Source organism: Ranitomeya imitator, chromosome 1 (genome assembly GCF_032444005.1).
Source record: "Ranitomeya imitator isolate aRanImi1 chromosome 1, aRanImi1.pri, whole genome shotgun sequence".
Taxonomy (NCBI): Eukaryota; Metazoa; Chordata; class Amphibia; order Anura; family Dendrobatidae; genus Ranitomeya; species Ranitomeya imitator.
This window is the reverse complement of record NC_091282.1, coordinates 150,296,592-150,316,237: the sequence shown is the minus strand read 5'-3', so window position 1 is coordinate 150,316,237 and position 19,646 is coordinate 150,296,592. Positions and strand designations below refer to the sequence as shown.

The 19,646-nt window shown below is 43.4% G+C and overlaps 1 protein-coding gene across 1 annotated transcript in view; it reads right to left on the bottom strand.

Annotated features, from left to right (window-relative positions):
- The window catches only part of ADGRV1 (adhesion G protein-coupled receptor V1), a 753,646-nt gene that overhangs the window by 256,822 nt on the left and 477,178 nt on the right, over nucleotides 1-19,646 (bottom strand). Inside the window, exon 83 of the mRNA XM_069745343.1 lies at nucleotides 14,008-14,108. Within this exon, the coding sequence (XP_069601444.1) occupies nucleotides 14,008-14,108 (101 nt within the window). The remainder of the gene's footprint in view (nucleotides 1-14,007; nucleotides 14,109-19,646) is intronic.

The window sequence follows — 19,646 nt, the reverse complement described above, 5'->3', positions numbered from 1 at the left end:
TGCTGGAGCAGTTTCAAGCTCGGGTACCAACGGGGTGGATTAAGGTTCAGATACCGACGGAGTGGTTTCAGGTTCAGATAACACCAGAGGGGTTTCAGGTTCAGGTATTGCTGGAACATTTACAGGTTTAGGTGTCGCCAAAGCGGTTTCTGGTTCAGGTACTGATGGAGAGGTTTCAGATTCAGTCACCGCCAGAGCGGTTTCAGATTCAGTTACCGCCAGAGGGGTTTTCAGGATGAGGTACCGCTGGAGTAGTTACAGGTTCAGGTACCACTGGAGCAATTTCAGGTTCAGGTACCGATGGAGCAGTTTCAGATTCAGGTACCGCCGAAGCAGTTTCAAGTTCAGACACCAATGGAGAAGTTTCAGGTTCAGGTACTGCTGGAGTGGTTTCAGGCTCAGGTACCACCAGAGCGGTTTCAGATTCAGTTACTGCTGGAGCACTTACAGATTTAGGTAATACAGGTAACATGAACAGGTTCTGGTTTAGACAACACACTTAACTAGTTCAGGGACAAGGAGCTTGCAACAGACTAGTTGCACTAACACTAACTATCCAAAGAGGAAGCATTGCTCAGGCACTTCCCTACAGAGGAACATGCCTTAAATACCTGATGCCTCCCAGCTATTGCCTGGGGGTATTTAGAGAGTGCATGCTGCCCCTTTAAGAAGCGAGGAGAGCGCATTCAGCATGTCACAGAGACCTGCATGATGTACGCAGGCCCAGGGTAGCATGAAGCGACAGCAGAGGAAGAACACACCACTGAGCAGCTGGAGCAGTGAGTATGTCAGCATGCCTGCCGGTACGAGGTAGCGGCACCATGCAGGAACGCCAGCATTGGGGTTACACAGTTTATCACGAAGAGATGCTTCTAAGGCTGGTGTCACACTTGTGAGTGCAATACGAGAAACTGGTGCGAGTCTCTCACATCAATACCCGGCACTGCCGCCGGCACGTGGGACAGGAGCGTGCGGATGTATGTATTTCTATACAGCTGAACGCTCCGGTCCCTAGCGCCGGCGGCAGTGCCGGGTATTGATGTGAGAGACTCACACCAGTTTCTCGCATTTCACTCGCAAGTGTGACCCCGGCCTAATGAGTAAAACTGTCTTTCAGGGACGATATCAGGAGGAATTTCTACCTTACGCTAATGATATTGTTGTATTGCCACTTTTATCCTGATTAAAGGGAATTTGTAACCAGGTTTCTGCTTTACAATCTGAGAGCAGCATGATGACAGCCAGATTCAAGTGATGTATCAGTTACTGGTCTGTTGGCTGCAGTTATGATAAAATCCCTGTTTTTCTGCTGTAGATGTAGCAGTGCTCAGAATGAGCTGTATGTAACCCCACACACCTCTGATTGACAGTTGCTTCTGTACACTGTCCATTGTCAGTAAGCTGCCAATCAGTGGTCCAGGCATGGTTACACAGACGACTGACTTGCACTCAACACTAAGTCCAGCAGTGATAATCTCCTGATGAGAAAACCTTGATTGTATCCCTGACCCTACATTGGGCTACATTTAGATTAAATAGCAAAAACCTGCTGACAGATTAGTTTTATATTATTGTTATTATTATTATGCATTTTTAAAGCGCCATTTATTCCATGGCGCTTCACATGTGAAAAGTGGGCAAATATAGACAAATACATTAAACATGAGCAAAAAACAAGGCACACAGGTACATAAGGAGGGAGGACCCTGTCTGCGAGGGCTCATAGTACTTACACAGTGCTACTAAATTGTGCAGAAACACTATGTAGCCAAGATTAGCCAGACATCGTTAAATATTAGACCTGACTGCTGTGGGCACAAGACCCTACAGATTTATAGGAAACATGCATTTGATTTGCAGCCAGCACAGTCTTATTCTTGGCTCAGCACTGACAGGGACGGTCCTGGTTATTGATACTGTTCTTCTAGAAGTCACCCAGCCATTCCTGATAAATCTGTGAAGTTACATGCACAAGTGATGTAAGTGCTCGGGGCCCATCTCTCTGAGCCCACAGCTTATTCTCCTCCTGATGCCTTCCTTATGCCTGTGATTGACATATTAGTCCAGATGACTTCATCTGGTGTCTTTCACAGAAATCTCTTACAAGCACCACCTCTCTCGGCAGGCGCAGTTAGGATTCACCAGCTCCAGTTGCCCCGGGCAGTGATAGAGTTAGTGAGAGATTTTGGCACAGGAGGCGGATAATGTTGCCTAGACTGAAATGTTAATCACAGGCAGGAGGGACACGTTAGCTGGGCTATAAGTAGTGGGGGCTGGAGACCTGGAAGTGCACTGACACGCCCAGAGCACTTACATCAATTGTGCAGGTAATTTCAAAGTCGAATTTTTCAGGAATGGCTGGGTGGACTTCTACAAAAAAAAGTATTGATTCACACAGGTTTGCAGCGCCGACACAACCATACCATTATCTTATAGTAGAAATTCCTCCTGACAGGTTCACTTTAAGCAGAGAATTCCTTTAAAAGGGTTGCCTCAACATAGCGGCTCACCATCGCACCACTCCTCTGCCTCCCAGCTCCTTGTTTGTGTGGTCCCGATGATTGAACAGTGGTATATTTGAGCCGTGTGTCCGAATGGTACACTCAGCAGAGCAGACTTTGCTTCTGCAGCAGTGGAGGAGCGACGTGACATTAAGCTGGCGGGATTGCTGGATAGAAGACCTGCCACCTCTGATAGACTGCAGAGGAGGCTGGTAACCTCGGCAAAAGCAGTAACCAGGAACAGTAACCAATCAGCATTTTTAATAAGACGTACATTGTAAAGTTGCTTGTCTGTTACCAGCACTTTACAATTTGGACATGATGTTTTAATGTGATGTTGAGAAAACCCCTTTAATGATGCATTTGATTTGATGCAACACTCCAATCAATCCTCAGTGGATTAATGTTTCTTGCATCTTTTATGTCTACACTTTAAAAGTCATGAGTCCCAGATACTAATCTTACACTATTAACATTTATCAGTGAAGATAAGTCATATATATAAGGCCCCGTCACACTTAGCGACGCTAAAGCGATCCCGACAACGATACGACCTGTCAGGGATCGTTGCTGCGTCGTTATGTGGTCGCTGGTGAGATGTCAAACTGTGAGATCTCCCCAACGACGCAGCAGCGATGCGGCGACCTGTGGCGACCTGTACAACGATGTCACATGGCAGCTATTTCATGACGATTAACAGACCTCAATGAGGGACGCCCTGTCATGAGGTCGTTGGTAAGGTGTCAAACACAGCGATGTGTGCTACCCAGCGGGACCTCAACGATCAAAAAAAGGTCCAGGCCATTCCGACACGACCAGCGATCTCACAGCAGGGGCCTGGTCGCTGCTACGTGTCACACATAGCGAGATCGCTACTGAGGTCGCTGTTGCGTCACAAAACTTGTGACGCAGCAGCGATCTCGCTAGCAATCTCGCTTTGTGTGACGGGGGCTTAACAGTCAGACACATTAGGGCACCAGTGGGGAGAGTTCACACAAATACTAGATCTTTGTCTGTCCGATTGTATGGTGACTTTTCTTTAATATACGGTGTCTGCAAGTCATGATAGTTAAGCTGGCCATAGGTAGCCGGCAGCCATCTTAGCCGATTCTTTCATACACAGGAGCGTTAGTTCATCCAAACATACATACTGGCTAGCGGTTCATTTCCGAGAGAGCAATGCAATCGGAAGTCTGAAATTAGATGTGTCATCATCATCTGTCCCATCCATCACTCATCTGAAGCCCCCCATGTACATTAGACCATTGGCCAAACCTCTGGATATAGGCAGGTTTGGCCGACATTAGCCTAGTGTGTATCAGGGCCATAACTCTGGATAGGCTTTTGCCATAGGAGAGTCAAGTGAGTCTATACTGTATGTACAGTATCTACATCCTGGGTGACAAGTTGACCTCACATATCTTGCATTTTGAAATGTTTTGGATGTTTTTATAGGAAATAAATTGTCATGTAGTTTAATCTGTTGTTTAATGTACACGTAAATGAGGTAGCCGTTGAAAAAAGTCAGGCAATGAAAATGCTTGTAGTAGAATGATTGCTACCAAATGCTTAAAACCTCAAAGAAGTTTCGTCAGTAGTGAATATGCCACACAGACGTATCCTTCTTCATGATGACTGAGAACAGCTGGATATCTGAGCAGATCAGAAGGTACAAATAAATCCAATGTCACCAGATTACTGTTCACATGATAAGACGCACTCCATAATCTCTACTACACCTTATCTACCAACCTTGCTGCAGAACAGCTTGTGTTTGGAAGAGATAATGAAACATTACAAAAGCAAAGAAACCATAGAAATATGCTGTATGTACGACATCGTTCAGATTACCCTAAAGTGACTCAGCAGTGATCTTTAGCAAGAACAGGAAAATGAGAAATATTAGATATGGCAACCATATTTCCTTTAGATCTTCTTTTTAGGCCTGGGTATACAGAAGGCCACTATGGCTACATCACTGAAGCACAGAACCCTTTACCATGGCCCTCATCAGAAATAGCTGGGCATCAAACAGACAATGGATCTATTGCATTATTGGAGAAAAATGTAAAAACAGTATAAATGATTACACTCCATTACTTGCCAACTTTTGCCATCCGTGTGATTCTCACGGACCTATAGAGTAGCATTGATACTTTTCATAAGTGATTCGGATACAAAAACAGATGTCTCTGTAATTGTTGCATAGGCCCACGGACAGCAAAAATCACACCACAGACATGTGAACAGCCCCATAGACTATATTCTACTGGTCAAAATCACAAATGGAACACAGATGTAAAAAACGGATGTCTGAATGAGACCTTATAGGCTGTCCCATCCATTCTCTACCACTTAAGCTTCGGTCCCCCGGTCCCTGAGACACAGAGGCATATGACACCTAATACTACTGGCTATTGGGACATCATTTTCAGTGAATCCTGGTAGATTTTCCAACTTTTCCAGTAGTCCAGGTGGTCTACCTTCTTACCACATGCCTTCCGGACGGTATAGGAAGATTGTAAAGCAAGAATTAAGTGGACATAAAACAAGTGTGGAAACTCAGCATTTCTCATTGAAAGGTCAGAGAATACACAGCCGCTTTCAGTAAGATGTGCACCCCAATTCCATGTATGAGAAGGTCAACATGAAAAACCAGTTTAGTGTTGCATCTAAAAGTCAATGAGAAGATTAAACAGATACAGCACGCTTTGTAAAATAAATCATTCTTTAAATGTGTAATGTCCCTTTATTTCTAAAGGATGGAAAGTGTCTGTACCCGTCAATGAAATTATCAGTTCTTGACTCTATGGCCATAGAGTCTAGTCATGGTCGCAGACAATTACTCAATTAGGAGCCTTGAGAGAGTAACATAGTAACATAGTTAGTAAGGCCGAAAAAAGACATTTGTCCATCCAGTTCAGCCTATATTCCATCATAATAAATCCCCAGATCTACGTCCTTCTACAGAACCTAATAATTGTATGATACAATATTGTTCTGCTCCAGGAAGACATCCAGGCCTCTCTTGAACCCCTCGACTGAGTTCGCCATCACCACCTCCTCAGGCAAGCAATTCCAGATTCTCACTGCCCTAACAGTAAAGAATCCTCTTCTATGTTGGTGGAAAAACCTTCTCTCCTCCAGACGCAAAGAATGCCCCCTTGTGCCCGTCACCTTCCTTGGTATAAACAGATCCTCAGCGAGATATTTGTATTGTCCCCTTATATACTTATACATGGTTATTAGATCGCCCCTCAGTCGTCTTTTTTCTAGACTAAATAATCCTAATTTCGCTAATCTATCTGGGTATTGTAGTTCTCCCATCCCCTTTATTAATTTTGTTGCCCTCCTTTGTACTCTCTCTAGTTCCATTATATCCTTCCTGAGCACCGGTGCCCAAAACTGGACACAGTACTCCATGTGCGGTCTAACTAGGGATTTGTACAGAGGCAGTATAATGCTCTCATCATGTGTATCCAGACCTCTTTTAATGCACCCCATGATCCTGTTTGCCTTGGCAGCTGCTGCCTGGCACTGGCTGCTCCAGGTAAGTTTATCATTAGAAAACCCAATAACAATAGTACGGAATCTCAGAGACATATAAACACCAAAACAGAAAACAGAGATCCCTAAAAAATAACTTTTAATAATATTTAATATTATTTAATATTTACCCGTACGGGTATCGCGGTGTTTGTGGGACAATATCTGTTTGTCTATCCTTTATGTTAGGGATTATTAGGGACCCTAGGGCTAGCCACCGTTGAGTGGGGGCGCCTACCGCAGTAAAGTAGGGTGCCAACCTCCACTGGCAGGCAGGTGATTAGTATAGGTGTTGAGAGTAGGGCGTATTTAGCCTTTCTTCTATTCTAGGTCCTTAATAGGGCCTTAAAGGGTTAGCCGTCGAGGAGTGGGGGCGCCAACCGCAGAAAAGTAGGGTGCCAACCTCCACTGCCAGGTAGGACTCATTGTAGTTCATGCTAGGGTCCATTAGGTACATTTAATACTGTTTTAATATCTTGGATAAATATAGTTTTTTATGGTATTATTAAAAGTTATTTTTTAGGGATCTCTGTTTTCTGTTTTGGTGTTTATAAGTTTATCATTAACTAGGATCCCCAAGTCCTTCTCCCTGTCAGATTTACCCAGTGGTTTCCCGTTCAGTGTGTAATGGTGATATTGATTCCCTCTTCCCATGTGTATAACCTTACATTTATCATTGTTAAACCTCATCTGCCACCTTTCAGCCCAAGTTTCCAACTTATCCAGATCCATCTGTAGCAGAATACTATCTTCTCTTGTATTAACTGCTTTACATAGTTTTGTATCATCTGCAAATATCGATATTTTACTGTGTAAACCTTCTACCAGATCATTAATGAATATGTTGAAGAGAACAGGTCCCAATACTGACCCCTGCGGTACCCCACTGGTCACAGCGACCCAGTTAGAGACTATACCATTTATAACCACCCTCTGCTTTCTATCACTAAGCCAGTTACTAACCCATTTACACACATTTTCCCCCAGACCAAGCATTCTCATTTTGTGTACCAACCTCTTGTGCGGCACGGTATCAAACGCTTTGGAAAAATCGAGATATACCACGTCCAATGACTCACCGTGGTCCAGTCTATAGCTTACCTCTTCATAAAAACTGATTAGATTGGTTTGACAGGAGCTATTTCTCATAAACCCATGCTGATATGGAGTTAAACAGTTATTCTCATTGAGATAATCCAGAATAACATCCCTCAGAAACCCTTCAAATATTTTACCAACAATAGAGGTTAGACTTACTGGCCTATAATTTCCAGGTTCACTTTTAGAGCCCTTTTTGAATATTGGCACCACATTTGCTATGCGCCAGTCCTGCGGAACAGACCCTGTCGCTATAGAGTCCCTAAAAATAAGAAATAATGGTTTATCTATTACATTACTTAGTTCTCTTAGTACTCGTGGGTGTATGCCATCCGGACCCGGAGATTTATCTATTTTAATCTTATTTAGCCGGTTTCGCACCTCTTCTTGGGTTAGATTGGTGACCCTTAATATAGGGTTTTCATTGTTTCTTGGGATTTCACCTAGCATTTCATTTTCCACCGTGAATACCGTGGAGAAGAAGGTGTTTAATATGTTAGCTTTTTCCTCGTCATCTACAACCATTCTTTCCCCACTATTTTTTAACGGGCCTACATTTTCAGTTTTTATTCTTTTACTATTGATATAGTTGAAGAACAGTTTGGGATTAGTTTTACTCTCCTTAGCAATGTGCTTCTCTGTTTCCTTTTTGGCAGCTTTAATTAGTTTTTTAGATAAAGTATTTTTCTCCCTATAGTTTTTTAGAGCTTCAATGGTGCCATCCTGCTTTAGTAGTGCAAATGCTTTCTTTTTACTGTTAATTGCCTGTCTTACTTCTTCGTTTAGCCACATTGGGTTTTTCCTATTTCTAGTCCTTTTATTCCCACAAGGTATAAACCGCTTACACTGCCTATTTAGGATGTTCTTAAACATTTCCCATTTATTATCTGTATTCTCATTTCTGAGGATATTGTCCCAGTCTACCAGATTAAGGGCATCTCTAAGCTGTTCAAACTTTGCCTTCCTAAAGTTCAATGTTTTTGTGACTCCCTGACAAGTCCCCCTAGTGAAAGACAGGTGAAACTGCACAATATTGTGGTCGCTATTTCCTAAATGCCCAACCACCTGCAGATTTGTTATTCTGTCAGGTCCATTAGATAGTATTAGGTCTAAAAGTGCTGCTCCTCTGGTTGGATTCTGCACCAATTGTGAAAGATAATTTTTCTTGGTTATTAGCAGAAACCTGTTGCCTTTATGGGTTTCACAGGTTTCTGTTTCCCAGTTAATATCCGGGTAGTTAAAGTCCCCCATAACCAGGACCTCATTATGGGTTGCAGCTTCATCCATCTGCTTTAGAAGTAGACTTTCCATGCTTTCTGTTATATTTGGGGGTTTGTAACAGACCCCAATGAGAATTTTGTTACCATTTTTCCCTCCATGAATTTCAACCCATATGGACTCGACATCCTCATTCCCTTCGCTAATATCCTCCCTTAAAGTGGACTTTAGACAAGACTTTACATAGAGACAAACCCCTCCTCCTCTCCGATTTTTACGATCCTTTCTAAACAGACTGTAACCCTGTAAGTTAACTGCCCAGTCATAGCTTTCATCTAACCATGTCTCGGTTATTCCCACTATGTCAAAGTTACCTGTAGATATTTCTGCTTCTAGTTCTTCCATCTTGTTTGTCAGGCTTCTGGCGTTTGCGAGCATGCAGTTTAGAGGATTTTTTTTTGTTCCAATCTCCTCACTGTGGATTGTTTTAGAAATGTTCTTACCTCCCTTCTGAGTATGTTTTCCTGGGTTGTCTTTGTTCGAGTCTAATGTTTTTCTTCCCGTCCCCTCTTCTTCTAGTTTAACGCCCTCCTGATGAGTGTAGCGAGTCTTCTGGCGAATGTGTGTTTCCCAGGTTTGTTGAGGTGTAGTCCGTCTCTGGCGAGGAGTCCATCATACCAGTAATTCACACCGTGGTCCAGGAATCCAAATCCTTGTTGTCTGCACCATCGTCTTAGCCAGTTGTTTGCATCAAGGATCCTGTTCCATCTCCTGGTGCCATGCCCATCTACTGGAAGGATAGAAGAAAAAACTACCTGTGCATCCAGTTCCTTTACTTTCTTCCCCAACTCTTCAAAGTCCTTGCAGATTGTCGGTAGGTCCTTCCTTGCCGTGTCATTGGTGCCAACATGTATCAGAAGAAATGGGTGGACGTCCTTGGAGTTGAAGAGCTTTGGTATCCTATCGGTCACATCCTTGATCATCGCACCTGGAAGGCAGCATACTTCTCTTGCAGTTATGTCCGGTCTGCAGATGGCTGCTTCTGTGCCTCTCAGTAGTGAGTCTCCCACCACCACCACTCTTCGTTGCTTCTTGGCTGTACTTTTTGCTGTCACTTGTTGCTGTGTGCCCTTTTCTTTTTTGCTTGCTGGTATTGCTTCATTCTTAGGTGTGCCATCTTCATCCTCTACAAAGATTTGATATCGGTTCTTCAGTTGTGTGGTTGGTGATTTCTCCACGGTCTTCTTGCTTCTTTTGGTCACATGCTTCCACTCATCTGCTTTTGGAGGTTCTCTGACACTTTTTGCACCTTCTGTGACCAGTAGAGATGCTTCTGTTCTGTCTAGAAAGTCTTCATTCTCTTTGATGAGTTTCAAAGTTGCTATTCTTTCTTCCAGACCCCGCACCTTTTCTTCTAAAAGGGCCACTAGTCTACACTTCTGACAGGTGAAATTGGATTCTTCTTCTGGTCGATCTGTGAACATGTAGCACATGCTGCAGCTCACCATGTAGGTTGTCACATCTGCCATGTTGCTCTTAGATCCTGCTGACTTGCTGTGTGTTTTCCTTCTTGTGTAATCTACTCAGCCAAGCTCTCTTGCAATAATGTCCTACAGGCAAAAATTTGGTGATGCTTTCGAAGCAGCTGGTCCCGGCTGTACCCAACGATCTTCTAGCTTAGGGAGACTTCGCTTCTCCCAGAAGGCACCTGGAATATGCAAATTAGCCTCCTGAAGCTTGAATCCCTGGTTTGGTGATGCTTTCGAAGCAGCTGGTCCCGGCTGTACCCAACGATCTTCTAGCTTAGGGAGACTTCGCTTCTCCCAGAAGGCACCTGGAATATGCAAATTAGCCTCCTGAAGCTTGAATAGTTTTGGTAGTTGAGTAGTGTATTGGTAGTATGAGTAGTTTTGGTGCCCGGAATGAGTGGATCTAAGCATGAAAAAGGTAGTAATGTTTATAGAGCAAAGGGTTTCATTAGGCTGGTAGAGTTGCTTTAAGTATTGATTGCCAAGTTCTAAGACAGATTATACTTTGAGTTATCTAGAAAAACACACGGTGTTGGGGGCAATCTGGTTATGAATGGACAGTCAGAGATCGTTCTAATGATCTATTTATTATTATTAATATTTCAATAATAATAATACTACTAATAATAATAATCTGGTTATGAATGGACAGTGCAGAGATCGTTCTAATGATCAATTTATACCTAGGCCTGCAATGTTAACAAGGGGGCATCCTCTACATCAGCATCTGCATAGGCAGGGATTCTTTACTGTAAAAGAAGAAGATTCTGCTTGAATTTCAGTAGGGGCTTGTATGACTTGCTTGAGAGATATGATATTACAGATTATTGGTAGCAAATTTCTGCAGAAGGGACATTGATCCAGGAATTTACTCTAATTGCCATATTTGGAGGAAGAAAAGAGCTTTTTATACAAATCTGGGGGAATTTGCAATTTCCTCATGCACTTATTCTCTGCCATTCTATGCAGGTTAACTTGATGGAATTTTGTCTTTTTAACCATTTAATTATAAAACTATGGAATAAGGCAGGTTTTCTGTAAGTTATGCCCTATCCATACTTCAAGTTTGGAAGTTATGCTCTATCTATAGGATAGGGGATAAATTCCCAATTATTTTGGGGTTCAACAGTTGGGACCCAAACAGAACCAAACCCCCTCCCCCCCCCCCCGAAATCAGGACGTTATACCCTAGAATGTGGATAGTGGATAACTTCCAAACTTGAGCATACCCCTTTAAAGCTGAATGTGTTTACATGGCGAGCTATATGCGTAATCTAAGTGTGATTTATATGCCGTGTTCAGACCCTCAGACTATTGGGAACAGATCACTTTGTGCACAAACATCTTATGCAAGTTTGGATTAAGTGTTTTCTGCCTGTGGCAAAACATGCCCGAAATATCCGGCTTTGTAACTGTTCCCGGACTACACCTACGGCACTCTCTGCTGTGCTTTATGATGTGGCTCCATAAACATTCGCTTTGTCCCAGAGTGTAAGGAGAAACACAAGGACCTGCTTAGCTTATTATGGAAACTAATAGGCTGCAATGCTTTTACTCTGAAGCCATAGCTCACATATCATCCTGGGAATTCCAGAGATAGACAAAGCCCGCCATGGAGGAGTAATGTGAAAGACTGGAGAAGATTTGCTGACATTTACTATGGGAAGTGCAGAACTTGGCAGACACACGAAGGACAAAAAGCTGGACATCAGTGAGGTTTTCCGAGGCAGCACCTGCGCCCAGTTAATAATGCCAAAACTCACTGTAACGTGAGCTAAAAGAATGTTCATTGCTTGTTTAAATGGAAGAAATGAACGTAATTCACCCTGAGTCACAGTCTTTAATATGTTGATATCATCATTATAAGGGACAGAAAAGGCACGTAACACGGGCAGGTGTCCAGATCCCAAATAGTGGAAGGTCATGATCAACGATACAAACTGTTTAGGCACCAGAACAATCATCACATTGGTCAAGAGGATAGATTTTTATCATACTCTATATAGTTTTATATACCTTGGATAAGTTAAAGAGGTACTCAAATGACATCCAGTAATGGCATAGCTCTAGAATAACTTATCAATCGCTAATGCATAACAGACTGTAGGGACCCCCATGTTGCTGGAATTAATGGGCCATTCAGTTGCTGTGGAGGTCCAGAACTCAGCCTCATTCACTTGACAGAAGCGACATTGTATAGGAAATGACAAAGGACTTTTTTCTGTTTAATTCTCAAGATGGGTCAGCTGGACCCCAACAATCAGCAAAGGACAAGGACAGCATAAATAATAATTTTTCACTTCCTATGACTAAAATACTAGTTTAACCCCTCTGCTGAAAGCGAACACTGATTTTAGTACTTATTAAATACCGATACTTCCATTTAGTGTACCATTTTAGGAAGTTTTAGCTATTTAGCACATCTGCATAAAGATACATCACATATTCAAAATGTTTTACATAGCAAATAGGAACACGGAAAATTTCCAAGGTTCCTTGGTGTCAGATCTTCTGAACCCCCTAGAGCAGTGGTCCCCAAATCCGGTCCTCAAGAGCCACCAACAGGTCATGTTTTCAGGATTTCCTTAGTATTGCACAGGTGATAGTTGCATCACCTGCACAGGCAAGCATTCAATGACCTGTGCAATACTAAGGAAATCCTCAAAACATGACCTGTTGGTGGCTCTTGAGGACCGGAGTTGGGGAACACTGACCTAGAGTGAACCTACAGGACCGCGACAACAAAACTCCCAAGGATGAGCTAACCAGGTGGACCACCCCCAATACAGGAAGCGTTAGGGGCAGGCCCGAGGGAGACTATTGCCGCAGAAGCTGATACTCGGGGACATAAAGTAGGAGCGGAGAAGATGCTGAACTGGCTAAAACGGACGGAGACACAGGGCAGACAGGGTATTGCGGTAACACAGAACAGGCAGGGTAAGATATACGCATAAGACTGAGCAAGGTATGGCGGACGCACAGGACAGAGCAAGGTATGGCGGACGCACAATACAGAGCAAGGTATGGCAGACACACAGGACAGAGCAAAATATGGCGGACGCACAGGACAGAGCAAGGTATGGCGGACACACATGACAGAGCAAAGTATGGCGGACGCACGGGACAGAGCAAGGTATGGCGGATGCACAGGACAGAGCAAGGTATAGCGGGACCTGGGTCAACTGAGGACAAATGACAATCAGGTAAAGAGTAGGAGAGGCTACCTGATATAGCAGGAGTTGCGCAGCACTTCCGGGTCAGGATCCCTCCAGGATCAGAAAGGGGAGGAGCGGAGAGAGTGGAGACCAGCCTGAGGGAGAGCGCGTGCGCCGACAGAGCAGGAAGGAGACATGCGCACGCGCCGGCGCCAAGAACCAGGATCCAGCGAGGAAGGAAGAAGAGAGGAGACAAGGTGGCGCGCGGACAACCCAGAGATGAACATGCAAGCCGGAAGCCGGAAGAAGACCCAGGAGAAGCGGCAGCAGCGACGCGCCGGGACAGGTAAGTATGAGAAGAGCCAGAGGGGAATGCGGGAGACGTGACACTTGCTGCCATGTATGATAAAAATAGGTTAAGGTAGTTTATTTTCTCCAAACCTAGGAAATTGCAGCATTTACATATTTACTTATTTTTTAAAAACAACATCAAGGTAATAAAAAATTTAAAAAAATTGGACCTTTTAAAAACACAAAAAATAGACGTAAAATAACAACCTGATTTAAACGACAGGTCATTTTCTGATGACCCTTGAGGAAACATGCTAAGAGAGACAAAACATTTGTCGTGTGGTCCAGTCCTGTATATTCTATATTTACTATAATTATCTTACACTTTCACCACAGTTATACCTGGACGGTCAGTTTCACAAATCCGGTCCATATAGAGAATTTCCAGGAGATCTAGGGTGGCTTTGGAAATTGCAAATGACACTGTTAGTTCAGATCAGGAGCCTCACATTTGTACTTGGACCATGAAAATCAGTCTCACATCTTTTGGCCTGTATTTAAGGTACAGCTCGTTTTCATGTACACTGTATATACAGCTACAAAGGAGTGTAACCACAGATGATTTTAATATCTCAGCTTTTTATAGCAATAAATGATGGAGCATCTTACCTGTGTTCCTAAACAAGCCACCATCATGTGAGTGAGAAGCTTAGCTGCAAACATGGAAGACCTGGTGCAGAATAACTGGGAGAGGATGGCCAAGGTGAACCCTGAGGATAAGAAGGATGAAGAATGGTATTTATTGCACATTAAGTAAATTTCATCTTTTTCTTGAATTACAGATCACAAATATCTTATTGTACGGGTTATAAGTATCCTCCCAAAACCTGTTATACTTCTATAGTCTGCACTTTCGATTAAGACCTATTGAATGAATACAGTGCAGCATTATCGGTGAGCTCAATCCAGTATTGAGACTGTAACTCGTAGCATATAATGCATCTTGTATACGGACATGGGCTGTACTGTTTTCCAAAACTTCTGAAAATGCCATGTTCTATCTTTCAAGGATTTTAAAGATTCATTGTTCTCCAATAAATAATGAAATATATGGAATTTCTAAGAAATCAGAGAATTAGGAATCTGTTAGCAACCAAACACTTGGCTCCATTACCAATGAATTTCCAGTTCACATATCAGAATTCAGATGTAGATGGCAATCGGTGGCCATAGTGGTGAGGATAATCCTGTTGGGTACTGTAGATATTTGCATCTGTGGAGATTATCTCATTAGTCCAGAACAATAAAACTTTGTCCTATTGGTTTCTGATGTTGGGAAAACCTTCAACTATCGGAACCTGATGGGAAAACCTTCTTCTGATTGGTGGCAAATCTTTACAAGTTGGTCTAAATTAAGGAATTTTTAGGTTCCTAATTATTGAATTAGATACTGCAGGTCAGTTCTGTAGAACAGGAGTTGATCAAGCAGTACCCTTGACAGCTTAACCTAAGGATGACGCATGGGTGAAGTATAATAAACAAAATGGGGCTGAATCATCAAGTAGTTAATGGCAATGGTTTATTAAACATACTATATAAACCTGCGCAACATTAGCAAAAACAAACCCAGCCTCCCTGGCCTAACGGGAAAACAAAATCATAACGTATGGCACAGTCCTTGTTACTACGGGAATCCGCTCGCTTCAGGACAAACATCAAAATGTTCTGCTTTCCTTAACATGGATATGAATTCAGCAGGAAAAAAGAAAGAAACCAGAACGTATCGTTCCTAATCATGTCTGACCACTTTTAACTAACAACCTTAGCCAGCTGACTGCCTTATCCTCACATGGAGGACGCCGCTGAATGAGGTTATGTCTGCCACTGCAGAATACCTCCACTAACCTGGACATTTAACCTGGACATTTTATTCCCCTGATGAACCCCCGTAACGGGGAGGGAAACGCGTTGGGAAAAGAAAGAGGACATATCATCCAGGGTGGTTATACTAACTAAAGGGCTTCACTAAGTAGGCTCAAACTTGGGGACTGCCCTTGTTAGGGCGGGAGTCTTATACACGGGGCACGACAGGGAAGATAGCTTCAAACCCTCCCCCCCTACCTATATCTTTTTTCTCCCCCCCATTGGAAAAGGTTTATTGGTCTCCGTCCCACGCCGTGCTCTCAATAACCACAAGAATCTATAACAAGAAGAGAGACAGCAATTGGGTGAGATCATGCCATTTTTCTTGTCTAGTGCCTGGTTAAACATGAGCACCAAATTGTTTTTAACCCCTCTGTGACCTTAGACGTACTATCCCGTCGAGGTGCCCTGGGCTTATCTGACCCTGGACGGGATAGTACGTCATAGCGATCGGCAGCGCTCACGGGGGGAGCGCCGCCGATCGCGGCCGGGTGTCAGCTGCTTATCGCAGCTGACATCCGGCACTATGTGCCAGGAGCGGTCACGGACCGCCCCCGGCACATTAACCCCTGGCACACCGCGATCAAACATGATCGCGATGTGCCGGCGGTGCAGGGAAGCACCGCGCAGGGAGGGGGCTCCCTGCGGGCTTCCCTGAGCCCCCCGCAGCAACGCGATGTGATCACGTTGCTGCGGGGGTCTTACCTCCCTCCCTCCCTGCTCTAGCCCCGGATCCAAGATGGCCGCGGATCCGGGTCCTGCAGGGAGGGAGGTGGCTTCACAGAGCCTGCTCAGAGCAGGCACTGTGAAGCCTGCAGCGCTGCTAGTCAGATCAGTGATCTGACAGAGTGCTGTGCAAACTGTCAGATCACTGATCTGTGATGTCCCCCCCTGGGACAAAGTAAAAAAGTAAAAAAAAAAAATTTTCAAATCTGTAAAAAAAAATTAAAAAAAATATTCCACAATAATGAAAAAAAATATATATATATATATATTATTCCCATAAATACATTTCTTTATCTAAATAATAAAAAAAAAACAATAAAAGTACACATATTTAGTATCGCCGCGTCCGTAACGGCCCGACCTATAAAACTGGCCCACTAGTTAACCCCTTCAGTAAACACCGTAAGAAAAAAAAAAAAAAACGAGGCAAAAAACAACGCTTTATTATCATACCGCCGAACAAAAAGTGGAATAACACGCGATCAAAAAGACAGATATAAATAACCATGGTACCGCTGAAAACGTCATCTTGTCCCAAAAAAAACGGCTGCCAAACAGCATCATCAGCAAAAAAATAAAAAAGTTATAGTCCTGAGAATAAAGCGATGCCAAAATAATTATTTTTTCTGTAAAATAGTTTTTATCGTATAAAAGCGCCAAAACATAAAAAAATGATATAAATGAGGTATCGCTGTTATCGTACTGACCCGAAGAATAAAACTGCTTTATCAATTTTACCAAACGCGGAATGGTATAAACGCCTCCCCCAATAGAAATTCATGAACAGCTGGTTTTTGGTCATTCTTCCTCACAAAACTTGGAATAAAAAGCGATCAAAAAATGTCACGTGCCCGAAAATGTTTTCAATAAAAACGTCAACTCGTCCCGCAAAAAACAAGACCTCACATGACTCTGTGGACCAAAATATGGAAAAATTATAGCTCTCAAAATGTGGTATTGCAAAAAATATTTTTTGCAATAAAAAGCGTCTTTCAGTGTGTGACGGCTGCCAATCATAAAAATCCGCTAAAAAACTCGCTATAAAAGTAAATCAAACCCCCCTTCATCACCCCCTTAGTTAGGGAAAAATAAAAAAAAATTATTTATTTCCATTTTCCAATTAGGGCTAGGGTTAGGGCTAGGGTTAGGGCTAGGGTTAGGATTAGGGCTAGGGTTAGGGTTAGGGCTAGAGTTAGGGCTAGGATTAGGGCTAGGGTTAGGGATAGGGTTAGGGCTAGGGTTAGGGCTAGTTAGGGCTAGGGTTAGGGCTAGGGTTAGGGCTAGGGTTAGGGCTAGGGTTAGGGCTAAGGTTAGGGCTAGGGTTAGGGCTAGGGCTGGGGTTAGGGCTAGGGTTAGGGCTAGAGTTAGGGCTAGGATTAGGGCTAGGGTTAGGGCTAGGGTTAGGGCTAGGGTTAGGGCTAGGGTTAGGGCTAGAGTTAGGGCTAGGATTAGGGCTAGGGTTAGGGCTAGGGTTAGGGCTAGGGTTAGGGTTAGGGCTAGGGTTAGGGCTAGGGTTAGGGCTAGGGTTAGGGTTGGGGCTAAAGTTAGGGTTAGGGTTTAGATTACATTTACGGTTGGGAATAGGGTTGGGATTAGGGTTAGGGGTGTGTCAGGGTTAGAGGTGTGGTTAGGGTTACCGTTGGAATTAGAGTTAGGGGTGTGTTTAGATTAGGGTTTCAGTTATAATTGGAGGGTTTCCACTGTTTCAGCACATCAGGGGCTCTCCAAACACGACATGGCGTCCGATCCCAATTCCAGCCAATTCTGCGTTGAAAAAGTAAAACAGTGCTCCTTCCCTTCCGAGCTCTCCCATGTGCCCAAACAGGGGTTTACCCCAACATATGTGGTATCAGCGTACTCAGGACAAATAGGACAACAACTTTTGTGGTCCAATTTCTCCTGTTACCCTTGGGAAAATACAAAACTGGGGGCTAAAAAATAATTTTTGTGGGAAAACAAAAAGATTTTTTATTTTCACGGCTCTGCGTTATAAATAGGGTTGAGCGAAACGGGTCGTTCATTTTCAAAAGTCGCCGACTTTTAGCAAAGTCGGGTTTCATGAAACCCGATCCGACCCCTGTGCGGGGTCGGCCATGCGGTACGCGACTTTCGCGCCAAAGTCGCGTTTCAATGACGCGAAAAGCGCCATTTCTCAGCCAATGAAGGTAAACGCAGAGTGTGGGCAGCGTGATGACATAGGTCCTGGTCCCCACCATCTTAGAGAAGGGCATTGCAGTGATTGGCTTGCTGTCTGCGGCGTCACAGGGGCTATAAAGGGGCGTTCCCGCCGACCGCCATGTTACTGCTGCTGATCTGAGCTTAGGGAGAGGTTGCTGCCGCTTCGTCAGAAGCAGGGATAGCGTTAGGCAGGGTCCATTAACCACCAAACCGCTTGTGCTGTAGCGATTTCCACTGCCCAACACCACCTTCGGTGTGCAGGGACAGTGGAAGCTACATTTTTTTTTTTTCCCCTCAGCGCTGTAGCTCATTGGGCTGCCCTAGAAGGCTCCCTGATAGCTGCATTGCTGTGTGTACGCCGCTGTGCAAACCAACTGCTTTTTTCAAAGCACAAATCCTCTTGTTCCTTCCTTTCTGCACAGCTATCTTTTTGGTTTGTACACACTTTTTATTTAATTTGTGCATCAGTCCACTCCTTATTGCTGCCTGCCATACCTGGCTGAGATTACTGCAGGAAGATAGTAATTGAAGGACACTCCCTGTTTTTTTTTTTTTTTTTGTAGGAGATTAAGATTGACATTTCTGCTAGAGTGCCATCCCTGTCTGTGTCATCTCTCACTCAGTGGGCCATAGAAAGCCTATTTATTTTTTTGCTTGATTTGGGTTATAAAATCTACCTGAAAAAATCACTACATCAATCAGTGGGAGAAAAATATTGGCCTCAGGGCTTGTGTGCCACTCCTGACTCCTGTGTGCATCATCACTCACTCAGTGGGCCATAGAAAGCCCATTTTTTTTTTTTTTTTGCTTTATTTGGGTTCTAAATTCTACCTGAAAAAATCAATAAATCAATCAGTGGGAGATTAATATTGGCCTTTGGGCTTGTGTGCCAGTCCTAAGCGTGCCATCTCTCTCTCTCAGATAGTGGGCCATAGAAAGCCTATTTATTTTATTTTTTTTTTAATGGGTTTATAAATTTTCCCTGGAAAAAAAAAAAAAAAGTGGGAGATTAATATTGGCCTCTGGGCTTGTGTGCCAGTCCTGAGCGTGCCATCTCTCTCACAAATAGTGGGCCATAGAAAGCCTATTTATTTTTTTTTTTTTGGTTTTATAAATTCTCCCTTAAAAAAAAAGGGAGATTAATATTGGCCTTTGGGCTTGTGTGCCAGTCCTAAGCGTGCCATCTCTCTCTGTCTCTCAGATAGTGGGCCATAGAAAGCCTATTTATTATTTTTTTTATTGGGTTTATAAATTTTCCCTGGAACAAAAAAAAAAAAGTGGGAGATAAATATTGGCCTCTGGGCTTGTGTGCCACTCCTGACTCCTGTGTGCGTCATCTCTCACTCAGTGGGCCATAGAAAGCCTTTTTTTGTTTTATTTGTTTTCTAAATTCTCCCTGAAAAAATCATTTTATTTTCTTTGGTTTCTAAATTCTTCCTGAAAAAATAATTTTATTCTATTTTTTTTTTCCTAAAGTCTCC